The sequence below is a fragment of the Chlorocebus sabaeus genome, chromosome 25 (assembly GCF_047675955.1).
Source record: "Chlorocebus sabaeus isolate Y175 chromosome 25, mChlSab1.0.hap1, whole genome shotgun sequence".
Classification (NCBI taxonomy): domain Eukaryota; kingdom Metazoa; phylum Chordata; class Mammalia; order Primates; family Cercopithecidae; genus Chlorocebus; species Chlorocebus sabaeus.
The window spans coordinates 64,304,694-64,331,132 of NC_132928.1; the positions used below are offsets into that span (position 1 = coordinate 64,304,694).

Below are 26,439 nucleotides of genomic sequence, written 5' to 3' on the forward strand. Positions count from 1 at the left end.
ATTTTATTTAGATTCTAAAATGACATAGATCATGCTTTACTTCTTTAATATACCTTCTCCAAATAAAGGCAAGTTCCACAAGAGTAAGAGGTCCTGTCTGTTATATTCACTACTGTATTCCCAGAACCTAGAACGACAGTCACTACAACATTATGTGAAGTAAGTAAATGTTTGCCAAATGCGTGAATGAAGGAATCTCTTCAGATGATATTGTAATTATCTGCTTGTGTGACTATCTCCCTAGCTAGTGACTAGAGTTTTATTTTTCAATTTCCTTCCTTTTGTTTTAAAAAAACTAAAACCAAGACTTTTTGGTCATTGCTCATATTAATAAGACCCTTTTGCATAGGGTATATAATATTACTTAGTTGTGATGAAAAATATTAATAATTTGAATTTCTTGAATGGATACTGTGGTGCTCAGTACAAGAAGCTGAAATTTGGGGGAAATAAGTAATTTTTTCCCAAAAGAGCCAGCATTGAATTCCGGGTTTCTTTGACTCAAAGCTCTAGACCGCTCTTAACAATTTCCCTTTGTTGGCTCTGCATTGTATGTATGAATGTATGTATGTATGTATGTATGTATGTATTGTTGAGACAGGGCCTTACTCTGTTGCCCAGGCTGGAGTGCAGTGGCTCAATCTTGGCTCACTGCAGCCTCCACTTCCTGGGTTCAGGTGATTCTCCTGCCTTAGCCACCCAAGTAGCTGGGATTACAGGTGTGTGCCAACATACCCAGCTAATTTTTGTATTGTTTTTAGTAGAGATGGGGTTTCACCATGTTGCCTAGGCTGGTCTTAAACTCTTGAGCTCAAGCAATCAACCCACCTCAGCCTCCCAAAGTGCTGGGATTGTAGGCGTGAGCCACCATGCCTGGCTGGCTCTGTGTCTTAAAAACTGAAACACAAGTCTCTGCTTTGTCAGCTCTGCTAACCCCTCCTTCACTGTCCATGCTCCTGTCTGCTCTCTTGTGCTAGAATATTTTTCTTTGTCCTTTATTTTAAATTTATTTAAATTTAAATCCATTCTCTTTCTGCAAGCCTTCTTGAGGAAGCCTGCCCTGATCCCCTGAGACCACATTAGATGCCCCTCCACTGTATTCCTTCAGTATCTTATACTTTACCAAAATACTTCTTAGCTTGTCTTGTAAAGACCTGTTAATCTTTCTTCTCCTCTACCAGACTGTGGTGAAGACAGGGACTCTGCCTTGTTCACAGATGTATATTAAGCACTTTGCACAACAAATATGTTTAGATGAATACGTGATGATGGAAGTATGAGGATCCTCTGCATACTAAAAAATATTTATCCCTGAAGATAAAGCATCTATGTAACTAAGAACTCCTTCACTGGGAAAATAAAATTCGACCTTACAGAAGTTTGGTCTATGTACAACTTCTCAGATGCACATCCATTATATAGATCAAGGCATTTGATACAAAAAGAAGCAATGTTAACTTAGAACCTGACAGCAAGGTTAAGCTCAGCACCTCTTTACCAGCTGCTGTCATAGCTCATCAGCCACCTATGATTCCTGAAGCTCAGCTGCATCCACAATGGCAAGTTTTTTCTCGTTTGCCATGCTTCCTGATAATCTCTTGCTCTAGCTCTCACTGGCACTGATGGAGGTGAAACAGCTGACTGTGAGGGAGGACTCATTGAAAGACTTGATCTAGGACACTGAGCTAAGCCCACACATTGGATGACATTTGTGCTTTGTGAGAGATGCATGACTTTGAATTCACCAGTCTTGCAAACAGAAGGGCTGTTCAGCACTTTGCCTCAGTCCAGGAATAGATGATAGGGAATAGAGGTGGAAGACAGCACCTTGAGCATGAAGGTAAAGGAGAGACGAATCGTGATGCAGATTCCGGGGCTCACTGCCTGCTTACCCACTTAGCTGTCCATGGCTCTGGTGCTTAACAGCTATCACACTGATAGAGAGGAGAGAGGCCTGACCTTGTGCTTGGTGGTGTACTTCCCAGTGATGCACAACAAGGACCAGTCCTGTGCCTGCCCATCTTAGGTTACCTTATACTCATCCTCACTTTTTCCTCCAGTCATACCATTATTTTTAAAGAGGAAAAGATGGTTGTAAAAAAATTTCCATTCTCCCACAATTATCGAAACTAGCAGGAATCACTCTCAAGAGCTGGTTGAAATAGTTGAAAAGGCATGAAGACTCTGTTGACTGAAAGTAAGAATGTGCTGTGTTTGCTCACATCTCTTCAGAAGCTCTTACCCAACCTTCTTGTGTGTGCCTGCAGGGGTGGGAGTGTAGGAGTGGGGAAAGAGAGAGGGAGAAACATTCTGGATCTGTGATTCTAAAGGTGTGGTTCCTGGACCAGCAGCAGCAGCAGCAGCAGCATCACCTGGGAAATGGGTAGAAAGAGAAAGTCGTGGACCCCATCCCAGACCCACTGTATCAGCAACTGGTGTTTTCACCAGCCCACCAGGTGATTCAGGGACATGCTCGTTTTGAAAACCATGGCCCTAGAGTCCAGACTGTAATTACAGCGGTCTTAGCTTCAGAGTAACAGTGTTTTTCCTCTAACCCCTATTTCAACAATAAACTCTGTCTTTTATAAGTAATGACAGTATTGAAGAGTTTTTAGTGTTAGAAATTCAAGGCTAACTAATTACACAAAGTGTTTGTGATGGTACTGTCAGCAATGATTTCATCAACATTAAGATAGTCTTGAGACACTCAATTTCACCTAAAGGAAATAACCATAAATAATTTCTGAATGGTTGTAGTGGAGTTCACTGCATACAATTATGATCAGTTTATAGCAGTCTAGAGCAAGCTTTCCTTGCAAACAATATTTATGCTTTCCTCACTTAATCTTGTATTCCCACCCATGACGAAGCATGGCTATGGGAAGGTCTGTCCAAGATTTCTCAGCTGTGAAGCAGCCCAGTCTGCCAGGGCTGAGGGCCTCCTGACCAAGTGCTCCCCTCCTTCCCCTAAGCTATCCTTGGAGACTATGTGTTGCAGTCACATGAGGACTGGCTGAATGACAAATTGCCGATTTTATGTGCTCCACAGTGCTGTTCACCTTCTCTGCCCTGTTTGCATTTTATTTTCTTCAGTCTCCCTCCTCTCTATCCCTAATTAGCATAATTTGGGATTTCTCTTTTTCATGACCTGCTCTCCTGTCTTCCTATTGAAACATAACTGGATGGGTACTAATGAGAAGGTGGACCGTTGGTAGCATCAATATCAATGTGAAAGAGATTAAGATTGTAGTTCAAAGGAAATAAATTTCATCCCAGGTGAACCCTAACTATGGAGGTAGCTAATAATTTCTATAGCGACTGAAAGTTACTGGTTGGCACTGGTGAATTGATTTGTGAAAAAAATGGAAAGGCAGAACTCTACAGTGCATTTGTTTGTGCAATGCATTGCCAGTGTGACCTTTGGCTTATTTCTGTTCCTTCTGTATTAACTGAAATACAAGATATTCAACAGCTAATTATTAATCTCCCAAGTACTCAGTATGTTGTTGTGTTGTGGAGGATACAAAGATGATTCAGACTTGACCTCTGTTTTCTGGAAGCTTATTCTAATTATATAGAAGATACACAAACTTAAAATGCTGATGAAAATTAGCCAGCATTTGTTAATTTCTTACAATTGACTAGGTACCATAAACACTGTTCCCCCTTCAGTTCCTGTAACTATCTTGTTGGGTAAGGGCTTTCAACAATCCCGTTTTATAGATGGGGCTGCCTAGACTTAATGCAGAGGGAACTTTTGCTGTATTAGTCTGTTCTTGCGTGGCTATAAAGACATACTGGAGACTGAAATTTACAAAGAAAAGAGTTTTGATTGGCTTATGGTTCTAGAGGCTGTACAGGAAGCATGGAGACATCTGCTTGGCTTCTGGGGAAGTCTCAGGAAACTTGCAATCATAGAGGAAGGTGAATGGGGATCCAGGCATCTTACATGGTGGAGCAGAAGCAAGAGAAAGAGGAAAGAGGTGCCACACACATTTAAGCAACCTGATCTCATAAGGACTCACTATCATCATGACAACACCAAGGGGGATGGTGTTAAACCATGAGAAACTGCCCCCATGATCCAATCACTTCCTACCAGGCCCTGCCTTCAACATTGAGGATTACAGTTCAACATGAGATTTGGGTGGGACACAGATCCAAACCATATCATTGGCCAAGACCACTAGCTAGTAAATGACAGAGCAAAATATTTGAGTCCAAAGCGTCTCTCTTAATCACTCTGTTATAGTGCCTCCAGAAGTAGGCCAAAACAGAATCTTTATATTGGTGTAGTACACTAGTTGTTTTAAAAAAGTTTATACTTAGAACTTATGATACTGTTGTCCACTAAAATGGTTGGAGAATAATGTAAGACAACATACAAAATTGTCTCCTTGTTTGAATATGCTTGAGTAAAGTATTTGAGATAGACAAACACGTGTTCTGGGTATTTAGAAAGGGAAGAAATTACCATGGACAGGAGCTGAGGGAGACTGCAAGGAGCAGATAGATTTGGACCTCCCTGTTATCACAGAACTGTGAACTTAAGAAGTTCTTTCTTTCTTACTCTCTCAGTCATTCTTTATCCCATTGCTCTGTTTTCTTTTCTGTTTTTCTTTACTCACCATCTTCTAAGGCAGAGGCTGTCTTGATCTTGTCCATTCCTCCTTATTCTGGGTCTAAAAGAGTGGCTACACATAGTAGGCACACTGAAGCTGGAGTTGTTGAATGATGGAATTTTCCATATGAGGAATTTGAGTTTCTTAGCCAGTAGGGACATGTGGTAAGTTCATGAACAGCCAAGAGTCATAATAAAAATATTTGAAATATCTTATACTTTTATTACAACTTTTTTCAAAGTGCATTTATCTGCTGTATCTGTATTGTGTTCATAACAGTCCTATCAGGGTGGCTTGACAGGTCTTTATTCTTCTGATTTTACAAATAGAAAAGTAGGGCTTAGAGAGGTTCGGTCATTTTTTTTTTTTTCTTGAAGTGTACAATTTAGTAGTGTTTAGTGTATTTGGAGTTGTACAACCATCACAGTCAATTTTAGAGCATTTTTCATCACCCCCTACCCCACCACCAAAAGAAACTCTGTATTCCTTAGCAGTGAATCTCCATTTCCTCCCAAACCTCCTCCCAGTCCTAGGCAAGTTAAGGTCATTTGCCTTAGGTCACACAGTTGGTGAGTAGTGGAGGTAAGAACAAAGGTTAGGTATCTGACCCTGTTTTACCTTGCTCTTTCAGATAGCCTGTCAGTGGTTTATGGAATGGACTGGAGTCTGAAGGCATAGATCCGGCTGGGTATGGGTCTCTGCTTTCCTCTCCAAACCAACATAGGGCCTGTTCAGGAACCACAGTCTCTCAGCAAAGGGCTCAAGCAGTCTGATCAGCTGTGGTCATTCAGGCAACCTCTCTCTATGTTTAAGACCACAGTAAATTTGACAAACGAGGACTCACTTTTGCAATGAGAACATTTTGAGTGTTAGTCAACTTACCCACCTTCCTAGCCACTTACAGGATTGTTGTTTGGGCTTTTTCAATTTGGAGAGATAATTAATCCTTTGTCTTCCAACCCTTGCCTAGAAACAATTTAATTTTCTCAGATAATTTATCCTTCAAAAGACTAGTAATTAATATAGAAAATTGGACTACTCCAAAGAGAGATGGTATTCGATCCACTTAAGTTACTTCCCAAATTAGGACAAACACACTCAAACCTTATTCATTTGAACCTAATACAATGTCATGCACATAATACTCCAAGCCTAGTGAACCATAGGGAAGCTGGATTAATGAGCTTTATCTAGACTGAGCTCTGAGCCCCAAACATCTGAATCAACTTGTTATGAGCTCTACAGTCTCCTTCCTGGAGGCCTGCCAAATCAAAACAAAACAAGTTATGGTTTCAGTTAGTATATTTACCCAGGCTTGATTTGAATACAGTGATGTTGGTGGGGAGGAATCTTCTGATATTTCAGTTGCCAGTATTTGCAGTGTCTGACAAATCTATGTGTAGGTACATGCAGTATACACCCATGCTTATCAGTTTGGACTACATGTGGCCATGTTTTTATTAGATAGGAGAGAGAAAGAGATGGAAAAATTCAGAGAGGGAATGATGGAGAGAGAGAGCGCGCGCGTTTGTGTTTGTGTGTGTGTGTGTGTGTGTGTGTGTGTGTGTGTGTGTGTAGAGGGGAGACTGAGCTAAGGTAGGTGTTAGCTTAAGATCTATCCAAATGCGAAAAGTCCTGAAACTGATGCAAATCCACAGTAATTCTACCAATCAGTCCCAATACTATCCTGTTTTCCTGAATACCTCCCAAGCACAAGGTCTCCCTTCATGAGCACCAGCCAGCTGAGGAAAGCAAAGGGAGAGGCATCCAGGCTGTGGCCGGCTGCCAGCACTCAGAGTGGAGACACACAGCTCCCCTTTGGGGCCTGCCTGGACGTCTGAGCTGGAATGCCCTGCCTCTGACCTGCCCGGCCCCTCCCCCTGCCTGGCACAGAAACCCCCATCTGCAGTGGACATCTTTGAACAAAGGTGTCTTTCTTGGGACACTTTACCTACGGCCTGACTCCGGCATGCAGCTTGGTTTCTGTCTGCTCTGCTCCTGGAGTGCTTAGTGCACTGTGCTTGGAGATTTTCCTTGCATTCGCCCTGGTGGGGATTGCAGTGGCAGGGCAGGATAGTTGGGGGGTGTAGTGGGGGAGACGGGAGGGCCTGGGGAGATATGGGAATTTAAAATAAACTCTGCCCCTTTTGTACTGAAAAGAATGGTTTTTCCAGCAGGAGCTCAGGGTCAACTTTTCACCCCCTCCAGAAAACCTTCTTTCTTTCCTCACTCTTTAATAACAATAATGCTGCCTGTAGTTAGACAGCACCTGATATTTTGCAAGCACCACATATCCTTGGATCTTTACAACAACCCGTGAGGCAAGTCAAGAAGGCAGGGAGAGATAGGGGTTGAAGAAAGAGCATCCCAGCTGTGTGTCCTTGGGCAAAAGATCACCTTACTTTCTTCTTGGGCCTCAGTTTGCTCATCTGTAAAAAACTGATAACAAGGCATTTCCTGCCTCATAGGGTTATGGTAGAAACAGTGAAACAATGCAATTATAAAGTGATGCCATGTCAAGTATTAGGTAAACATAAGGAATTTTTAATTCATCTCATAGATGTAGAAATTGCATCTCAGAGACATGAGGAATTTTATCCAAGGTCACACAGCTTAGTAGCAAAATTGGGACTAGGAGGTCTCCTATTTTACAGCCAAAGTTACTTTCCACCACTCCACATACCTTCCCATAGGAAGAGTAATCTTTAGTGGTTATTAGTAATTAATGGGAGACAAAGCATTTGATTTTCAGCACACTTGGCCCGGGGCATGTAGAGGTGACTGTCAGTTGCTTACTGTGTCTGATATGCTGGCTAAACAGCCTGTTCCTTTTCTCCCTGCAGGGGTGCCTCTGGGCCTCGTCTTGGAAGTAGACAAACCTTGCATGACACCTGACCCTGCCACCTATGCCCTGTGTCTGTTGAGACTGGTTCCTGCACCTCTTTGAGGCTATGTTTATTCCTCGGTTAGGTGGAGTGTTCCAATAAGACCTTCCATGCCATGAAAGGCTGCCTGAGGCCCCATAGGGCCCACACTCGTCTCTGCACACACCTTCTCTCTTTCCTTCCTGTCCTTTGTAACACCTCCTTCCTCCCATTGGGCTTTCTAAATCCTCTCCTTCCTTACCTGGAAGCCTTCTTCATTCGTTAACTTCTCTGGCTAATTGATACTCCTCTTTTCTAAATGCTCACACTTTTTTTCCTCCAGTTTTTACTATGCCTGAAAAACTTAACCACATACACTTTTATATACTTTATTATATTTTACATGCCAACTCACTCTAACTCAGTTTTATGTTCCTTAAGAGCAAGGGGTTCTTCTTCTTTATCCCCTCACAGTGGTCAGAACAGTGTTGAACGTGTAGTGGAATGCCAGGAACATTCATATTTGAGGAGCCTCCATTCCAGGTCAATGTCTTATTTCCATGTCACTAGGTATTTTGTGCCCTTGGCATAAAGTGCCCTGTCTCCCCTTTTCCCCCTGGCAACTGCTGGTCACCATTTGTGTCATTCGTTTTCAGCTCAGATGACACCTGCACTGTGAACCTTTCCCTAGTCCCCTCTCTTAACTACTCTGTGCAGTTATTATTTTGGTGCTGGGTCTTTCTCCTCTACTAATCACATATCTCTGTGAGACTAGAGGCTGAATCTTCATCATCCCTGGATCCTAGGATTGTCCCTGTGCAGTGCTCCACACATGAGCCGGTAATAAATGCTTACTGAGTGTAAGACTAAATGAAAGAGCTCCAAGTCAAATCTTTTACCAGAAATTGTTTTTGGTCTGAGTTGAAACTTCCTTGAAGAACGATGTGTCAGACAGTTTCAAAACAGTAGCTACATGGACTTTGCTTTTCTAGAGAACTGCACTTTTTGCCTCTTGGATTTTAAATGCTGCTTTGAGTTCATTGCATTGAGAGCTGACCGCTGCTATTCTCAGGGAGAATGGAATTCTAGTCCTATAGTGCAGGTCAGGGACTGAATCGCTTCCTATATATCCTGTCTTCATAAATTCCTCCCTTCTTTCCCTCCTCCCTCCACTCACAACAAATCCCAGACCCTTCCTCTACTCCCCCTGTCTAAAAGACATTTATGAGGCTCATCACTGGGGAAGCATCTGAGGCCCGTTCCTGCCTCTCCCTGCCCTAGCATGAAGGTCTGTCATCCCCTCCCTCACCCTCGCCTCCTAGGCCAAACTCAGATATCTCTTGCCCTGTTTATGGGCCGTTGGGATTTTTCCAACAACCTGAAATGAATCTCTGAGGCCCCACAGGTAGTACAGCTCCGTCTCTGAGCCATAAACCATGGCTGGGTCTTTCATCTGCCATTGCTTATGTCATAAACGAGTGGGAGGAACAGCAAGGGGGAAAAAACAGCCCTGAACCATTCCAGATTTTTTTTTTTTTAAAGAAAGGGGAAAGAAAGGCCCTGAGAAACATGTTCAAACTTTGTGCCAAGCAAATTCATTTCACTCTGGTAGGCTGTGCGTGGAGACTTAATCTCTGGACTTCCCCACTAGGAGTCAGATTTATGCTGCGTTTGTGTCTAAATGGCCTCCAGGGATGCTGACATTTGTTGTTGGAGAGCAGCGAGTGGTGTTCCTTTCATCTCCGCTGAGGGGTGTCAGCTTAAATTATGAGGGATCGCTCTGGCCTGCATCTGGGAGTGGGAGTCTCTGGCAAAGGAGAGGGGCCGCCTCTCCCTCCACTTCACTGCTCTGCTGTTTAAAGGTTTTTCTTCATCTTCTGCTCTCCAGTACTCCTCTTGGTTCTGGGGGCAATCTCCTGGCTCTTTTAGAAATGTCCTTTCTCGTGAACAAATTGATCAGTGTAAATTTTAGGCACTGCATATTTTCATGGAGAAACTGAGATCCGAGTCAGGCAGGTCTGCCCCTGCTGAAAGAGAAAACAAAAGCCTCAGTGAGTACCCCAAGAGCAGCTTGGAAACTCCCCAGGAGAGTCAAAAGGCACCATTATACCCATAATATTTACAACACAGTAGATGGAAGCTGGGTGATGGTTAACAAGGGTCCAGATTCCTGTTGGCGGCTGGGTTGTGGCATCTGTCTGTACTTTGAGAGGTGCCAAAAGCTTCCTGTGTTCCTCTATCTTCAGAATCTCTCTGGCTCAGATGTGCCAGGATGCCCCAAATTCCACATTGGTGACTGTTGGGTAGTGGCATTTCTTATTAAATGCATATATGTTATTGATTGTGGGAGAGAACACATCAAACCATGCTAACCATGAGCAGTGCTTCCTGACTCCAGAGTCAGAGCTGGAAGAACAGGACACAGGATGTGTAAGTTTTGATGGAGAACAAGAGGTCAGGAGAGGTCTAGGGCAGGGGTTAGCAAACTACAGTATGCAGGCCAAATCTGGCCTGATGCCTGTTTTTGAAATACAGTTTTGTTGGAACACAGCCGTGCCCATTCATATTGTCTGTGGTTGTTTCTGTGCTATAATTGCAGAGTTGAGTAGTTGCAACAGAGACTGTGAGGCATGCAAAGACTAAAATATTTACTCTCTGGCATTTTCAGGAAATGTCTGTAGACTCCTGGTCTAGAGCATGAAGTGCTTCTTAGAAAGCAAAATGGAAGGTGTAAAGGGACAGAAGAGATATCAAATAACAGGAAGGAGGACTCAAAGAAAGAAAATGCACCACAAAAGCAAGAGAAACACTCCAGAGACAAACCACCACTACTGCTGCTACCGTTAACCCTGAGCAACATGGGTTTGAACTGTGCAGGTCCACTTATATGTGTATTTTTCTTTTTTTGACCAAATGCAGACAGTATTCAAGGGCTGTGAAACCCGCATATATGCACTGTGGGAGACCCACCTTTCCTATAGCCAGGTTAGGCAGGACCAACTGTGGGACTTGTGTATGCACAGGTTTGAGTATGCACCTGAGTATATGCAGGGGTCCTGGAACCAATCCTTCTCACCTTTCCCCTTCTCTTCTCGTTTTGAAAACATATATGTTTTTCTCTTTTCTTGCGGGGATGTGGAGAGAGGGAAGGAGCAGCCACCTGTGGTGCTCACCACGTCCCCCAAAAATAGACCCCAATGGCTAACCTAGGAGGTGTTCTCTTCCCCTCTCTTCTCTGTTGGTTCACAATGGCACAGCAGTTCTTTGGGGATGTACATATGTCCCAGGCAAGGCTGAGTACAGCAACAGCAGTAAGGAGGACCCCTTAGCCATCCTGCCTCTGGGGCTCTGAACAAACTTCAGAAATTGCACCTTCCTTCTTCAACCAACTCCAACTCCCCCTCCCTCTGTTGCTCTCCCTTCTCACAGGCACGCAGGCAGAGTCCACAAAACCAGCTCTACATGTTGGCTAGGGTCATAGCTGCAAAGAGAGAGAATTGAACACCTGTAGTGTAAAACCTTAACTGAGACTTGCCACTGATCTGAGACTGTAATTAACTGACAACATATGTCAGAACTAAGAATATGTCTTTTATGCTGAAATAATAATGATGATTATTATTTATTAAATGCCAATTATTTCTGAATGGTGCTAAATCCTTTACATATATCATCCCATGTAATTCCAACAACACTGTTACTTTCTCTGATGAGAAAATTGAGTCTTGATAACGTGTTCAGAATCAAACACAGTAACTGGCAGAGCTAGAATTTCAGCCTGAGTTTATATAACGCTAAAGACACCATTGTAGATACCATGTCACATTGCTGTCCTGGATGGTATCAATATAAATGAACCATTGTCATTAGTTTAGACTTTACGTTTTCATTAGTTATGTTATCCAGCTTATCAACATACATTTGCATCAAACTACGTGTGGAATGACTGTAAAAGGATCAATGCAAGCACTGTTTTATTGAAAAGACTGGTATGAGGCATGAGGTTTCTGGAGACAATTCAATTGCATTTTAAAATATATTCTATACTGGGGATTTCCCAACTCTCTTTTGTGAACCCGGCCTGCAGACTCAGCTTCTTTTCTTGCCTACCTTGAAGGAGATCTGCATGATCCCTGGGCTGGGGCATTAGCTCCATTTCCTCAGAAATGTCACTGAAGTCATCACTAATGCTAGAGGAGCATCGTTTTTACCCCTGGGAGTCCACCACCAGAGAGAATTGCTGGCCTCACTAAACACCAAAGTTTGGGGTGCCTCTGAGCAGTAGGATCAGTAGGGTCTAGCAAGGGCAAATCTGTGCAGTCAGTAGCTTTCTTTTTTCTACCTTTTATCCTCTTGTGGGATCTTCTTATTTTCCTGAGGCTCTTAGTTCTTAAGTGCTTGTCTTTTCCTTGCCATTCTGAAAACCTTCTAGAAAGATTTTATAATCACACCAAGATTATATCTGAGATCAGCTTACCACATCACCCCCTGGAAAACAGCAACCTCAGACTTTAAGATGCCAGAGTAGCCACCCCTTGTCATGAGGATTCTTGCTTTAACTTTCTTCTTTAATCTTGTGGTGGCTTTTATTTGTACTATTGAGAGTGGTGAGGCAGAAGGAAAAGACACCCTTTTCATACCGTCTATTAAGGGCTGCCTGGGTGCCAGGACTGTGTTAGTTGCTTTACACACAACAACCCTACTTCTGTGACACCCACTGTGTGGGATTATTGTTGTCGCTATGTAGATATGGAAACCAAGGCTCAGGAACATGACATAACTTGCACAGGGCCATACTTATACAGCATGGGGTCAGAACTGGGATGGAAACCTAGGTCTGCCTGTATCAGTCACTTTTCAATTATGTTGAAAGGGCCGTGTCCTCAAGGAACTCACAATTTAGTGTTCCTTTCATGTTCAACCTTGTTTGTTCAAATGTTCATGGAAAGAAGCAGCCACTGTCCTTTCAGATTAAATAAGTTTTTTGGATCTGGCAGAGCCAAAAATGAGAACTTGGCTAATATCTACACTAAAACAGCATATGCCCATGAGCACCCCTCACAGAGGAGGGCAGGAGGAAAGAGAAAGGATGTGTAGCTCACACACAGTGGGTCCTTTCATCTTTGCTTTCTTGAAGTGGCCAGAAGGGACTGGCACAGGGGAAAGCCATTGAGGCAAAGATGTTCACTGGAGAAAAGAGGGTAGTTGAGCTCTGTGAGAACCCAGAGAAAAATTAGGTTCTTGTTAGATCATTTGGGCATAGAATTGCCTATGGCTTTTATTATTATTATTTTGTTTCAGAGACAGTCTTGCTCTGTCACCCAGGCTGGAGTACAGTGGCGTGATCTTGGCTCGCTGCAACCTCCGCCTCCCGGATTCAAGCGATTCTCCTGGATCAGCCTCCCAAGTAGCTGGGATTACAGGCGCCCGCCACCACATCCAGCTAATTTTTTGTATTTTTAGTAGAGACAGAGCTTTGCCCAGGCTGGTCTCAAACTCCTGAGCTCAGGCAATCCACCCACCCCGGCCTCCCAAAGTGTTAGGTTTATAGGCAAGAGCCACCACACCTGGCCTGCCTACGGCTTTTAATGCCAAAAGTAAAAAGAAGTCTCTCTTACACAGGTATGTCCCAGACCCTAGAAGCACTTTCTCAGGAGTGTGATGTCTGTGGAATGTAAGAGGTAGCTTGGAAAAAAAAGTGACATATACTAGAGGTTTTATTTCCCTTCAGAGTTAACCCTCGTGTTGTTCACCGCTTATAGAGTTGAAGTATTTCAAATAGTTAGACAATTACTTTAACACTAGAGAGTTACTTACTTTACAGAAAAGCAATGTTGACTAGTTATCAGTGTTATCTGTCTGTTCTGAATTACCTGTACTGGCAGATGATCTAATGCTTTTCTCTATGGCCTTTTTAATAGTAGTATTTTCTACCACTTGGCAGTAACTAGAGTTTCAGACATAGTCTCTAGGTCTAGTCTTGAAAAATGATGTCTAAGAAATAATATTAATCATCAACACTCATTGAGCACTTATTATATGTCAAGGCTCATTGGCATTTAGGGCACTCAGTACCGTATTAGTATAAACTCATTTAATCCTCACAGCAACCCCAATGAAGTAGATTCTCGTATATATCACTATTTTGCAGAAGAGTACGTTTAGTTGTAGAGAGTTAAGTAACTTGCCTGTATTAGTCCATTTGCACACTGCCATAAAGACGTACCTGAGACTGGGTAATTTATAAAGAAAAAAAACTTAATTGACTCACAGTTCTGCATGGCTGGGGAAGCCTCAGGGAACTTTCAATCATGGCAGAAAGTGAAGGGGAAGAAGGCATGTCTTACCATGGCAAAGCAGGAGAGAAAGAGTGCAAAAGAAGCCACACACTTTTAAACCATCAGATCGTGTGAGAACTTACTCACTATCACAAGATCAGCATAGGGGAAAGCGCCCCCATGATCCAATCACCTCCCACTATGTCCCTCCCTCAACACGTGGCGATGACAACTCTGGGGACCCAGAGCCAAACCATATCATTGCCCAAGGCCACACAGCTAGTAAATGTGGAGCCAGGATATGATGCTGTGATAAAGCCTGAGGTGTAATGGTGGACTTTCTGCTACCTGTCTCTGGGTTTTAGAAGTATTTTTCTTAGCCTCTTCCTGGAAACTTTCAAATCAATACCACATAGGTTATTGCTCTCATACATAAAGGCATCCTGGAAATGTGGTCCTGGAGGACTTGCTATGGAATAACATACAGCTCCAGGAACTGGCTTTCAGGGACTGACAACATTGTCTTTTGCTTCTTTTAGGTAAAAGTGATGATGAAGAAAGCCTTTGCAAGTCAGCCCACGGGGCAGGGAAAGGAACTGCTGAGGAAGGCAAGGACCATAAGCGCCCCAAACGTCCGAGAACCATCTTGACAACTCAACAGAGGCGAGCATTCAAGGCCTCATTTGAAGTATCCTCCAAGCCCTGCAGGAAGGTATAGGAGGGAGCAGGGAGGAAAAGGAGCTGGGCCCTACTTCTCTGTGTGCACTCAGACCCCTCTGGGATCTCAGTGGACATTGGGAGTCAGAGTGGTGAGGAAGGCTGTTTAGACAGAGCCTGCACAGGTGGCTCAAGCCGTGTTGGAGACTCCAGAGATCACTAAGCTGTGGCCAGGATGTGATAGACTCTCCCCAAGCTTTCAGGCATGCACACCAACTCCACCTTTCATTTCATGGAGCACAATGGGAACAGTAATAATGATAGGTGCCCATTGTGGTGTAGACCCAGATGCTGTAAAACAGAGACTATAACAACACAGTGGCTTGCAGTATGTACTCTTTTTTGAGTCCGACTTTTTCCACTTGGTGTGGTGATTTGGGGATTGATTCATTCCTATTTCAGCATTCCACTACAGAGGTGTGCCATGGTTGGTTTGTCCATGTACCTGTTGATGGGTGTTTGGGGTTGTATCTAGTTTGGGACTGTTTCAAATAGGACTGCTATGAACATTCATGTAAAAAAATACAGTGGTTTAATGAGACAGCAGTTTATTCTCTTCTGTCCCAGTCCAGAGGTGAGCAAGGCAAGGCTCATGGGTGGCTCTGTTATCCATCTTCTGGGTTCATGCGACTGCTCCAGTTGTCACCATGTTTCTGGTCACCAGGTAGAGAAAGAGCAAATGGAGGGCAAGCACCCTGCTTTTTAAGGATGTATCCTTAAAATCATTTCTTCTCATATGTTGCTCAAATCATTTCTCCTCATATGTTTTGGCCAAAATGTAGTCCTGTGGCCACACTTCCTGCAGGAAAAGTTGGGAAATGAGTCTGTCTGGGTGACCAAGAGCCTTGCTAAACTTAGTGATTCAATTACTCATAGGAGGAAGAAAGAATAGATATTACGGACAATTAGCAGTTTCTGCCATAAATAGCAGCGCCCATTTATTGAGTACTTATTGTTTATCGACTGCCTGTCATATACTGAGTACTATCTTTTACATGATAAAAATAAAGAAAACAGGGTATTCTTTACTGAAATTCAAAAAGGAAATATATTTTGAAAAAATGTTAGCATTATTTTTCCTGCATCCTTTTCTGTATGAGTCAGCTTTGTCTGTGATAAAACAAACAAACAAACAAAAAGTCGTCATGGCTCCCAACAAACATCTATTTTCCCTTCTTGGACTGTGCATTGGCTGTGGCCCAGTGGGGTGCAGGTTCCAGCCTGCTCCACCTGTCTGTCATTGGAGGGTCCAGGCTGAAAGAGCAGCCCTCTCCTGGGCATGTTGTTCTCATGAGGATGGCAGGAGGCAAGAGGCCAAGTCAAAGTGGGAAGCCCATCGAAAACCTCTTGCTGGATATCAGACACATCACCTCCTACAGGCCAAAGCAAGGCATGGGCTTAGCCCAGCATAGGTGCAGTGGTGAAGCACACACCCACCACAGAGCAGGGGAGGGAAGGATAGATATTTATTGAGCAATAATCTAGCCTATCACAACTTCTGACCTTCGCAAAGATTCAGTTGCAGACTCACTTTTTCTGCCCTTTCAGCTCCTTATGCTCCGAGAGAGGTATGGTAGAAAGTGAAATGCCCCCAAATTGGGCTTGCACCAGGACAAATTATAATCTTCCTCACTTATTTACTTCTTCCGTGTATACTAAACTCCCAGCCCATGTATGGCTTTGTGCTGGGTCCTTGTCCCGGGCAGCTTCCAGGTAACCAGCAAGAAGGAGATGCGTGTACACATTACTGTAACACCAGAGAGGGGGCTCTGAGGACCATAACAGAGGGGAAGCCAGGAAGCAAGGGAAGGGAAAGGTCACTTTGGTCTAGGCAATCAGGCAAGGCTTTGTGGAACAGGTGGCTTTTGAGCTGGGCCTCTGAGAAATGGATACGGTTTCAGCAGGTGGAGGTGGGCCCCTGAGTACACTCCTATTTTAGTTGGCTTAGCAGAAGGATGTGCTGCAAAAACCTGTTCTAATCATTCCACTTCTAAGCCTTGCCCCAAGTGGCATGATAAAGGGGAAGTATTTCTCAAGGCCTCAGTTTGCTCTACTCACACATTTATTCAAGGAGCTCTTTCAATCCCATCTCCTCCCCAGGATCTAATCAAGAGAGGGCAGTGTCTCTCAGGTCCCCTCTGAAAATCTGTGCTTCTTGCCCTTTCTCTTCTCGACACCTTGCCAGACCTCACTGTGTGCCTGTATGGTGGGCAGATGTTTCCATGTATCTCTTTATTATCTGGATCCCAGTTGTGCTGTCTCCGCCACAGCCCTGGCACACATGCTGGCCTCAGAGTTGTCTACCTGGCTCTGCCGGATTCTAGATGGCTCTCATCTTATTCTCTTTGGGCAGGGCTCACTCGGGGTAGCAGTCAATATGGATATTTGTGAAACACCCAAAGTTACATAGAGACATGAGGGAAAAAAACAAAATTTAAGGTCAATGAATTTAGGCAAGAGAGGAGAGCAAGAGAGAGCCATTTGTTTTTCCAAAGTGATTTTCACTCTCAGATCTCCTGAAGTAGGTCAATGCATATGCATGGCTTATAGCTAAAGCACAACAATAGACTAATGTCTAAACCACTTGAAGGCCTAATTTCCAGAGCAAGAGAAATCCAGAAACGCCTCTTGGGAATGCACATGTAAATTAATAATTATTCTTTTGTTTCTTTACCTGGTGAAGGACTTTCTCTCTACCTGAAGGGAAGCAATGTTCTCGTGTTTGTGTTTATGCTCAACATTAAAAACTATCCAGCTCCTAGAGCGGATACAGTCTTTTGGCCTCCTCATGTATTATATAAAAGACGTTCTACCTCCTACCCTGAGATGCCAATGTGCCTACATTTCTCATATTCAATTTTTCCAAGGTGAGAGAAACTCTGGCTGCAGAGACAGGACTGAGTGTTCGTGTTGTCCAGGTGTGGTTCCAGAACCAGAGAGCGAAGGTAACCTTTTTCTTACTTTTATCTGTCCCCGTGTTGCTGGTTTCCTGAAATAATCACAGTAGAACATTGTACTTGCTGCCAGATTTTCTCACCTTAGCTCATTGGATAGAGTAGTTCTCTTGATTCAAAAATTCTGTTATCAATAGTTATTTTGGCCACAGCAGCCCTGCAGAAGGGGAGAGAGAAGGCATTCATTTTAGTGAAATTGCTTGTATTTTCCTAGTGGCCATGACTGTGAATTTGGCCAGCCATCTGTATGAATAAATGTCTTTCTGTGTCTTTTGGTAAAAGCATGTTCCTTAATTCATATTTATTTAATGCAAATACCAGAGTTGTTTTAAAAGTAGCATGCATATGACTGGTCCAAGACAATGTTATGACAGGGTAGAATGAGTGCCTTTTCTTACTTCTCCCAGGGCCCAGCCCTCACTAATATAGGCCCAAGCCATCATACTGTCCTCTGGATCCAATGAAGCTCTATATTCCCTCATCATGGTTTTAGTTTTAGACCTTTTACTCACTCATCTTCCTATCTCTAAAAATACATGTATCCTGTGGACTGTTTCTCAAGAGCCCTGATCTTTAGTGGATGATATGAGGAAAAAACAAACTCTATATTTCCTCTGCTCTTACACTACAACAATCAGTGCAGAATGCTTCTGTGACAAAATATGTGCAGATATGCTCCATACGCCAAGCAAGCAATCAATTGTGCAGTGGATACCAACTGGGTGTCCTCTAATTCTGACACTCTCTACCTGGAAATAGTGTCAGACTTCACAGGTTGAGGGTTCGGTCCCACAAGACTGCCCTCCCCTTCAAATGCCAATTGCAAACTCCAGGTTGTTTTACCTGTGCTTCGGATCAGCTAGCTATAAATTGGGATTCCCGTGACCCCACTCCTTGGGTTTGATTAATTTGCTAGAGCATCTCACAGAACTCAGGGAAATACTTACTTATATTTACTGCTTCATTATTAAGGATATTACAATGGATGCAAATGAAGTGATGCATATGGCGAGAAATGGGAGAAGGGTGTGAAGCTTCCATGCCCTCCCTGTCCAATCTCCAGGAATCTCCATGTATTCAGCTGTCTGGAAGCTCTCGATCCCCATCCTTTTGGGGTTTTATGGAGGTTTCATTATGTAGGCATGATTAATTAAATCACTGGCCATTGATGGTCAATTTAACTTTCAGCCCATCCCTTTTCCACAGAGATTTGGAGGTGGGGCTGAATGCTCCAACCATCTAATCACACCCGGGTCTTTCTGATTATCAGCCTCCACTCTGAAGCTACCTAGCGGCTGACAGCGGTCAGTCATTAACATTCAAATAGGCATCGCTTTGGAGAGTCCAAAAATTTTAGGAATCGTATGCCAAAAAACAGGGTCGACAACCAAATATATACTTTACAGTATCACAGGTTATCTCTTTATTTGATCATGATTGGTTAAGGTAGTATTTCCCTAAATGACATCCTCAGAACAGGGCTATTGATGTGTTATTCCACCAAAGAAAGACTCCATGGTGCAATAAGTTGCAGAGGCCCTATAGTCTATGGATTCATAAAGCACAGGGGCCCATTTAAAAGTCTGAAAAATCTTGCAATAGAGAAAATGTTTAGAAAAATCTAGTGTTTCCTACACACAGACACATACACACGCTCAAAGTATATGTCAACATCTCATGGAACCCTAATGCTCTATGGAACACAGTTTGAGAAACATTGAGTTAAAATATTCCTTCAGGGAAGCTTGCATGTTAGCAGGGTACCTTGGAAGAGGCATGAATGTCTGGGTAGGCTTATCTCAAACTTAAGGGCCAGTAGACAGGGAGGGGGAAAGGAACAGCCTCTGGGTTGATCCTAAATCACAACCTGTCAGTATCCTCTTGTTCCATACGTCTAGGCTGGGCTGCAAATTTCACAGTCACACACTTATTACCTAATGTAAAATGGTCACACCACAAGCAGCAAGTTTTGTTTGCTGAGGGAAAATCCCTGTTCCTGCTAAGACAAGCTGCACCCCTGCTTCCCAGTCAGCTGTCTTTGTACTGCTGCGGAGTAGAAGAGCTCTCAGCTGCAATGCTTCTAGCACACGGGGCTGGCCACTGCGGCTCCTTTCCTAAGTAAGAGCTAGAGCTTTGCCAACAAGCCCTCTCCCAGGGAAGGCGTCGCTTCCAGGCCCCCACCTTACCATGTGAACATGCTGCAGGTCACCTGACTTCTAATCCTGTGGTCCTCTCCTTATCAGATGAAGAAGCTGGCCAGGCGACAGCAGCAGCAGCAGCAAGATCAGCAAAACACCCAGAGGCTGAGCTCTGGTAAGCTGGTGCCTCCTCCCAGGCAGTTCTGGCTGGAATCCAGGCTGTTCCTACCAGAGGCCTCCCACTACCCAGCTCTTTGGATGACATATCTGGACTCAGTGAAGCCTAGACCATACCCGCTGGAGAGATAAGGCCTTCAAGGGAGGACTGAGCCATGAGGAACTTGTGAGAGGGTTGAGGACGCCTGAACTGCACGCACACTTAGAACTGCTGATTGGGGATGGCACTGACCTTATCCACAGCGTCCAGGCCTGGATCCCACCACAGTGTCAGGGAGAATGTCAGGACTACTTGCAGAGTCACAGATACGTTCAGTTTCTCATCTTGCTTAGTTCTCCTTCCAGGCTAATTGATTTAATAGAAGATGCCTCGGTGACTTGCCTCTTTCCAAAATAATGTAAAGTAGTAAAAATAATGATAGTAAAATAACAATGCCCTCCTTTGTTGAACAGTTTTATTTTTATAGATTGGTGTTCTCATACATGCTGACTTGACTTTTCCAACACCCACTCCTGGAGGTGAGTGGAGAAGTTGTTATTATCCCCATCTCACAGATGAGCAAACAAAGGCTCTGCAAGATTGAATGTGGCCCTAGATCAGTAAGGGAGGGGGCTGGAACTGGAACACTGTGTTCCACAGGCCATGCTGCCTTCTCATCTCTACCCAGGTGTACTTTTAAAAAAGTCAGAGTGATATGAGGATTAGTGATATGAAGAGGTACAGACTGTGGGAGACTTCATAGAAGTTAAAAGAAAAAAAAAAACAAGAAATACTATATTAGAACAATGTCATTCTTAAAGGCTATGCCCCTCACCCCCCAACTCAGCTATCCAGAATTCCTTGAATGGTTTGTACCTTAAAACAGGGCTTCTTACATTTTAATATGCACATAAATCACCTGGGATTTTGGTAAAGTGCAGATTCCAATTCATAAGGAAGGTCTGGGTGGGCCACAAGATTATGCCTCTTTAACAAGCTTTTCGGTGGTGCCATTGCTGCTAGTCTGTGGACCACACTTTGAAGTCTGTGGAATGTGATCCTAGTTCTCAGGCCCCTCAGCACAGCCTCTTATCCTCATATGGACCCTGCCCTGTGCTTGGCATCAGGTCTAGGCTTAATCCAGAATTTGACTCTTGCAGCCAAGAGTTCCCTTAGTTTCTTACCTTCTAGACTAAACAGTGTGTTAACAACAAGGTAGATGTTAGGGAGAGAAGAAATAAAACAGGGCATGGGTGTGGGGAAGGGTGGAGCAGCAAGCTGGTTAGATCTGAATTCTTCCCTCAGCTCCATCCCTAAGGCTCTTTTTGTGGGAGCAACTTTGCCTTGTTCCTCAGGCTGTGTGCATCCCTAGGGTAGGGCCCTAATGCCTGCTAGTCCTACCTCACAGGACCCCTGTGCAGTTCAAATGGAGAAGAATGCATCAAAGCATTGTGAGAACACAAACTCATATGGCTTGGGACTTAGTTTACATAATTCTAAAGGAAGCTCCAAAGGTAGACTTAAGAAAGCAGAAGCTGGTGGGAAGTAATATCTGTTCTTCCCATGTTCAGAGAACCTCAGCAAGATGTGGAGGCAGGAAGTGAATCCTGCTTTTCTTATAAAATTCTATCTACAAGCATAGCAAGCTATAATTCCAAAGCACACACAGTCCTATGGAATCTTCTCATCAGCCCCATGAGGTCAACAGGTCACAACTCTCACTTGACTGATGGGCTCATACTGGTTTATCATAGAAAGATCTTTAGATACATCTATTCTGGTGACTGCCAAACATGTGGCTAGCATCACAACCTTTTGTTGAAATGATATATTTCAAGGATGTTCTCAAAGTTCAACATCCCAGCCCCTACCCTATTCCTATCCTCCAAAGTGATTCCTGATGGCCTCTGGTAGGACAAAGACTGGAACCACTGATGTCACCTCATCCCATTTTATTTTATAAATGAGGGAATCAGGACCCAGGGAAGTCACATGTCAGGCTGCACATTGAGAATGACCTGGCTGCTTCTTTGTTCCACAGCTCAGACAAATGGTGGTGGGAGTGCTGGGATGGAAGGAATCATGAACCCCTACACGGCTCTGCCCACCCCACAGCAGCTCCTGGCCATCGAGCAGAGTGTCTACAGCTCAGATCCCTTCCGACAGGGTCTCACCCCACCCCAGATGCCTGGAGACCACATGCACCCTTATGGTAAGAGGGACTCAAGCCCCCCGGGCCCTCTCATATCTTGTATGGGTTTCTCATTCCCTCCTAAACACATCTACGCAGTTCCCAGATGTTCACCGAAGCTCCAAAGCAGAATAATGTGCCCTACAAAATACTGCTAGAATCGCCTAACCAATGGCTACAGGAGAAAGACCTTCATGCATATTCATTAGTGACCCTTCCATTTATCTTGTTTTCAAAGCTTCTTGTTTGTTGGTTTTTAATAGGAAGTTGTGCTCTCCTTGTAGACCTGTTTGTTGTCATTGAATTCTGCAAGTCTTGCGCTTTCATGCCAGATGTCAGCAGTATCAGTGCTACGGAAGGCCTTAATTAAGCAAACATTTGCCTAAAGTAAGAAAAGATATAAAAAGCACAGAAGACAAATTTTCTATCTGGACTATCCTACTATGGATACTAATAGGTGTTCTAATTTAACTACTGAAACATAAACTGACTTGTAAAGTGAAAAGTATCTCCCTTATACCCACCCCACCCAAAGAAGCATTGATTTAAATGCTGCATATATGGATAGCTGAGCCTCTCCCACTTGCCCAGCTTTCTGCTTAAGCTAATGGACAAAAACTGGGGGCCTGAGGACCCAGAGTAGGGGGCTGGGTGAGCTTTGGAGTGAAGGCTTAACTTAAACCTCAACCAAATATAGGGCATTACATTTTTATACAGAGAAGGTTAGTGGTGTATGTAATGCATTGGTCTATACTGTGTAATCTGATAAATTACACTGACAGTTAAAAAATAATTTTATGCAGCAAGCCTTCAAAATATTAGTATCAGAGATTCATGCCACAGATCACAGATTTTGTTAAACAACTCATTTCTTGCCTTTTATTTTTAAAAAGTCTGTTGTTAAAATCACCCCTACCTTACCATATCACACATTCAGCAAACATTTATTAAGATTTGGCCCTTGGTAAGCCCTTCACTGGCCGACCCCATTCATTGAATGTTCAGTGATAGCCACCCTCTTGGCTTCCTTAGAAGGCACAGGTCACATCTGTACCATTCTTTACTCCACCGCTGTGGGAAAACAGGGCAACTACATTTTTTTGCGAATTCTTTTCAGTGTCAGAGGTTGTATTACTTAAAGTATCCCTGTGATGATTCCTTTAATAAAATGAGTATTTAAAGCCCCATGACAAGTTGTATAAACTCCAGTTTTCACCTCTCTTATTTACCTGAAGTGGAGGCAGAACATTCTTTGCCTCCACGTCCTGGTTGCAGTGATTTCTCAGCTGTTCCACTGTGTGCCCTACTGGCTTCCCTATGAAAGGTGTAAATTAGTTGAAGGTAGGCACCTAACCTTCCTTTCCATTACAAATTTGGGGTAACACCTGATAGCTAGTAGACCCTTGGTGTTTGAAAGAATAAATGTTATCACAGGAGTTTTCATTAACCTCACTCAAAGAGCTTTTTTTTTGGTTTTGTTTTTTTGTTGGTTTTACCATCCCTTCTTCAAGCATCATTTTTTAGGCCCAAGTCCTGTGGGAGCTCTGCCCTGTCTCTCCAGCCTCTGGTGACATGTCCTGCCTACTCCCCACACTCCCTGTCTAGACGCCGTGACATTTGCTTATCCTGCACTCAATTTAGCACTTTGTCATGTCCTGGTTTAGATTGTTTTCACTTGTTGCACTTTGGACATGAGCTGCCTAAAGAGAATATAGACTTTTTGTAGAAAGTTTCACATGGGGCGTGTGCTCAGGCAACACTTGTTGAATTCAGCTGAATATCCTGACACTGAAATGAGTCACCTCTTCCAGACCCTCATGCCAGTGTTTCCTCTCCATTTCAGGTGCTGAGCCCCTTTTCCACGACCTGGATAGCGACGACACCTCCCTCAGTAACCTGGGTGACTGTTTCCTAGCAACCTCAGAAGCTGGGCCTCTGCAGTCCAGAGTGGGAAACCCCATTGACCACCTGTACTCCATGCAGAATTCTTACTTCACCTCTTGAGTCTTCCCCTAGAGTCCTGTGACTAGGCTCCCATATGGAACAACCATATTCTGTGAGGGGCCACTGGCTTTGGGACAGGGAGGCCAGGGAAGACGTGGGTTGGGGAGGGAGTTTTGTTGGGGATGCTGTTGTATAATGATATGGTGTAGCTCAGCATTTCCAAAGACTGAATACATTATGGATTGCATAGTTTAATGTTTCTAATAAGAGTCTTAGCGTTAGATATGAAGACGTGTTTATCATTAAGGACAGGGACTTTTAATATAGACATTCTCATGCAAACTAGATACTTAGGGACTCCTAACAACTTCCCACCATGTCGGGGAAGCTCTTGTCAAGAGGTGCATATGTCTATCCAACTACTCATCCATAGACAGAAGGACAGACAGATAGATGTGTGTGTGAGTGTGTAACCTTTCATATTTTACCCTCAAAGTTTATTCCTAATTATAACAGACACCAACTGTACAGCAAAAGTAACTTTATTTTCAGTGTGAACTATATTTAAGGAAATGCTTGATGCACTTAAGTTATAAAATGAGATAATTTACTTTTATAAACTTTATTTTTAGTTTGACGAGACTTGTCAGCAGGGCAGAGAGGGCTGCTCCACCTAGCCCCATAGTTTTGAATGCTTGGGTTCATTCTGTTTGCAGAGTGTCTTTCAGGTCTGGAAAGCAATTCCGTGTGGCTGACGGTGTTCTCTCTTGCATTCTTGCTCTCTTTGGGGTTGAATCACTGGGCAGGGGTGGGACAGAATAATCCCTGATCATGTTCTGAGAAAATGTGAAGCCCAGACTCCTGGGCTTTCTTTTAAATTCTGACAAGTGGTTGTTGGGCAGTGCTCGGAAGGTTGGTTCAGCTCTTGAGCTTCAGCATCTGCAAGTGTGGATGAGGCTAATAGTATGTACCTACCTCACTGGGAAACACCAAGGCTTAATTCATTCCCAGGACACATGAGCAGGGCTGAGACTAATATCTGATACTTGTTTAAGATACAACCAGGCCACTCACTTGGCAAAGGAGAGTACATAGGGTTGCAGAGCAGGAGGGCTCCTGAACTCCCGAGGGCAGTTTTGCCCGCTGAGGTCCCTCTGCAAAGCCTGTGCTGGAGGAGACACCAGCTCAGAGCAGCTCAGAGGGATCCCAGAGTCCCGGAGTGGGGAGGAGGTGAAGGCTGAGGGGATAGAAGAGGGCCTGGTGGTGTTCTAGAGCAGGGTGGGCAAACTGCTGCCTGCAGGCCTGCTTTCTATGGCTTGCCAGCCAAGAATGGTTTTTACTTTTTTTTTTTTGAGGTCATTTAAAAAAAAAGGAGAAGAAGAATATATAACAGGCTGTCTGTGGCCTGGAAAGCCTGAAATATTTGCTATCTGTATTGTCTGGCCCTTACAGAAAAAGTTTGGGGCCCCTTGTTTTAGAGGGTCTGTTTCTAAAGAACCTCATGGAGCTCATAGAGGCAGAAGGGTCCGGTGGAAACCCTTGGCTCTTCCTTCCAATTCACTCTTCTGATCCTCAGCACAGAAGACCCAGCAGCCATTGTACATGGAGACAGTTCCACACCCTGGTCTCCAGTTGTGGTGCTAGGATGGGATCGTTCTGTGCTAGGAAGCCTCCTGGGAAACCAGAATGAGTTGGTGGGGAAGACAGAGGGTCACTGTGGACCTATCCGGGAGGGGCCAGGACAGGCTTGGCCTCACTTCTGGGGACATCATTGGAGACTTGAACACAGAGACACGTCCCTATCACTCTGGCAAGGCCAGAGGGAACATGTCCCCTTATGGTAGAGTCTATGTCGTGTGATTTTTTGTGCTCTTGTTTATAATTTATGCAAACCACCAAGAAACCCAAATCAGTCTGATGAGTGAAAATTATGCAGATGCTGTATGGCCCCACAGGTTTCTGTGGTAAAGACCAGTTGGAGAATGTAGCAGATACTATGTGAGTGAAAATGAATAGAGATCCTTATTCCACTCCTTAATGGCATACCAAGATGAAATTAAAAATCTCTTACAAATGAGCTGTTGTTTATTCAGGGATTGGACGGTGGGTGGGGAACCAGGGGGGCATGGGAGTTTTGTCTACAAAGCCATGGGGATGAGCTTATGGCAAAGCTTTGAATGAATGGAAAGGATGACTACAGCAAAACATAAGGAGAAAAGGGTCTTCAACTTCTTGCCAAGATGGACAAAGACCCCAGTCTTGACCCCACAGAAGGAGGCAGTGGGAGCTTTCCATCACCACCATCAAGTTCCCTCAGGGCAGAGCAGTTTGCGACATGTGATGAGGGAACACTTGCTTGGAAATCAGAACAGAGTGACGGGGCAGGAGAAGGATTTCTCCTGCAGGACTGAAGGCAGATGCCCAGCCAGGATGGGAGAGCCAGGCAGCAGACAGTGGCTCCCTGTCAGAGTCTCCCAAAGTTATCAACAATTTTCAATATGATATATGGTGGGCAAATAGGACTATGGAGAAAAGAAGTCAGGAAGCAGCATGGATGTAAGACCAGGAGACATA

General features: G+C 43.9%; 1 protein-coding gene and 1 long non-coding RNA gene across 2 annotated transcripts in view; one reads left to right on the plus strand and one right to left on the minus strand.

Annotated features, from left to right (window-relative positions):
* LMX1A (LIM homeobox transcription factor 1 alpha) overlaps positions 1-26,032 on the plus strand; it is a 154,240-nt gene extending 128,208 nt beyond the window's left edge. The window contains exons 4-8 of the mRNA XM_007989701.3: positions 14,304-14,476; positions 17,349-17,426; positions 19,679-19,748; positions 21,772-21,942; positions 23,765-26,032. Of these exons, the coding sequence (XP_007987892.1) occupies positions 14,304-14,476; positions 17,349-17,426; positions 19,679-19,748; positions 21,772-21,942; positions 23,765-23,925 (653 nt within the window). The 3' untranslated portion in view covers positions 23,926-26,032. The remainder of the gene's footprint in view (positions 1-14,303; positions 14,477-17,348; positions 17,427-19,678; positions 19,749-21,771; positions 21,943-23,764) is intronic.
* Positions 9,045-12,149, minus strand: LOC140710213 (uncharacterized). Its single transcript, XR_012091148.1, has 3 exons — positions 11,964-12,149; positions 10,845-10,967; positions 9,045-9,513 (listed from the first exon to the last, which is right to left on the minus strand). It is a non-coding gene; the product is annotated as an uncharacterized lncRNA (long non-coding RNA).
* Positions 26,033-26,439: the final 407 nt, after the last annotated feature.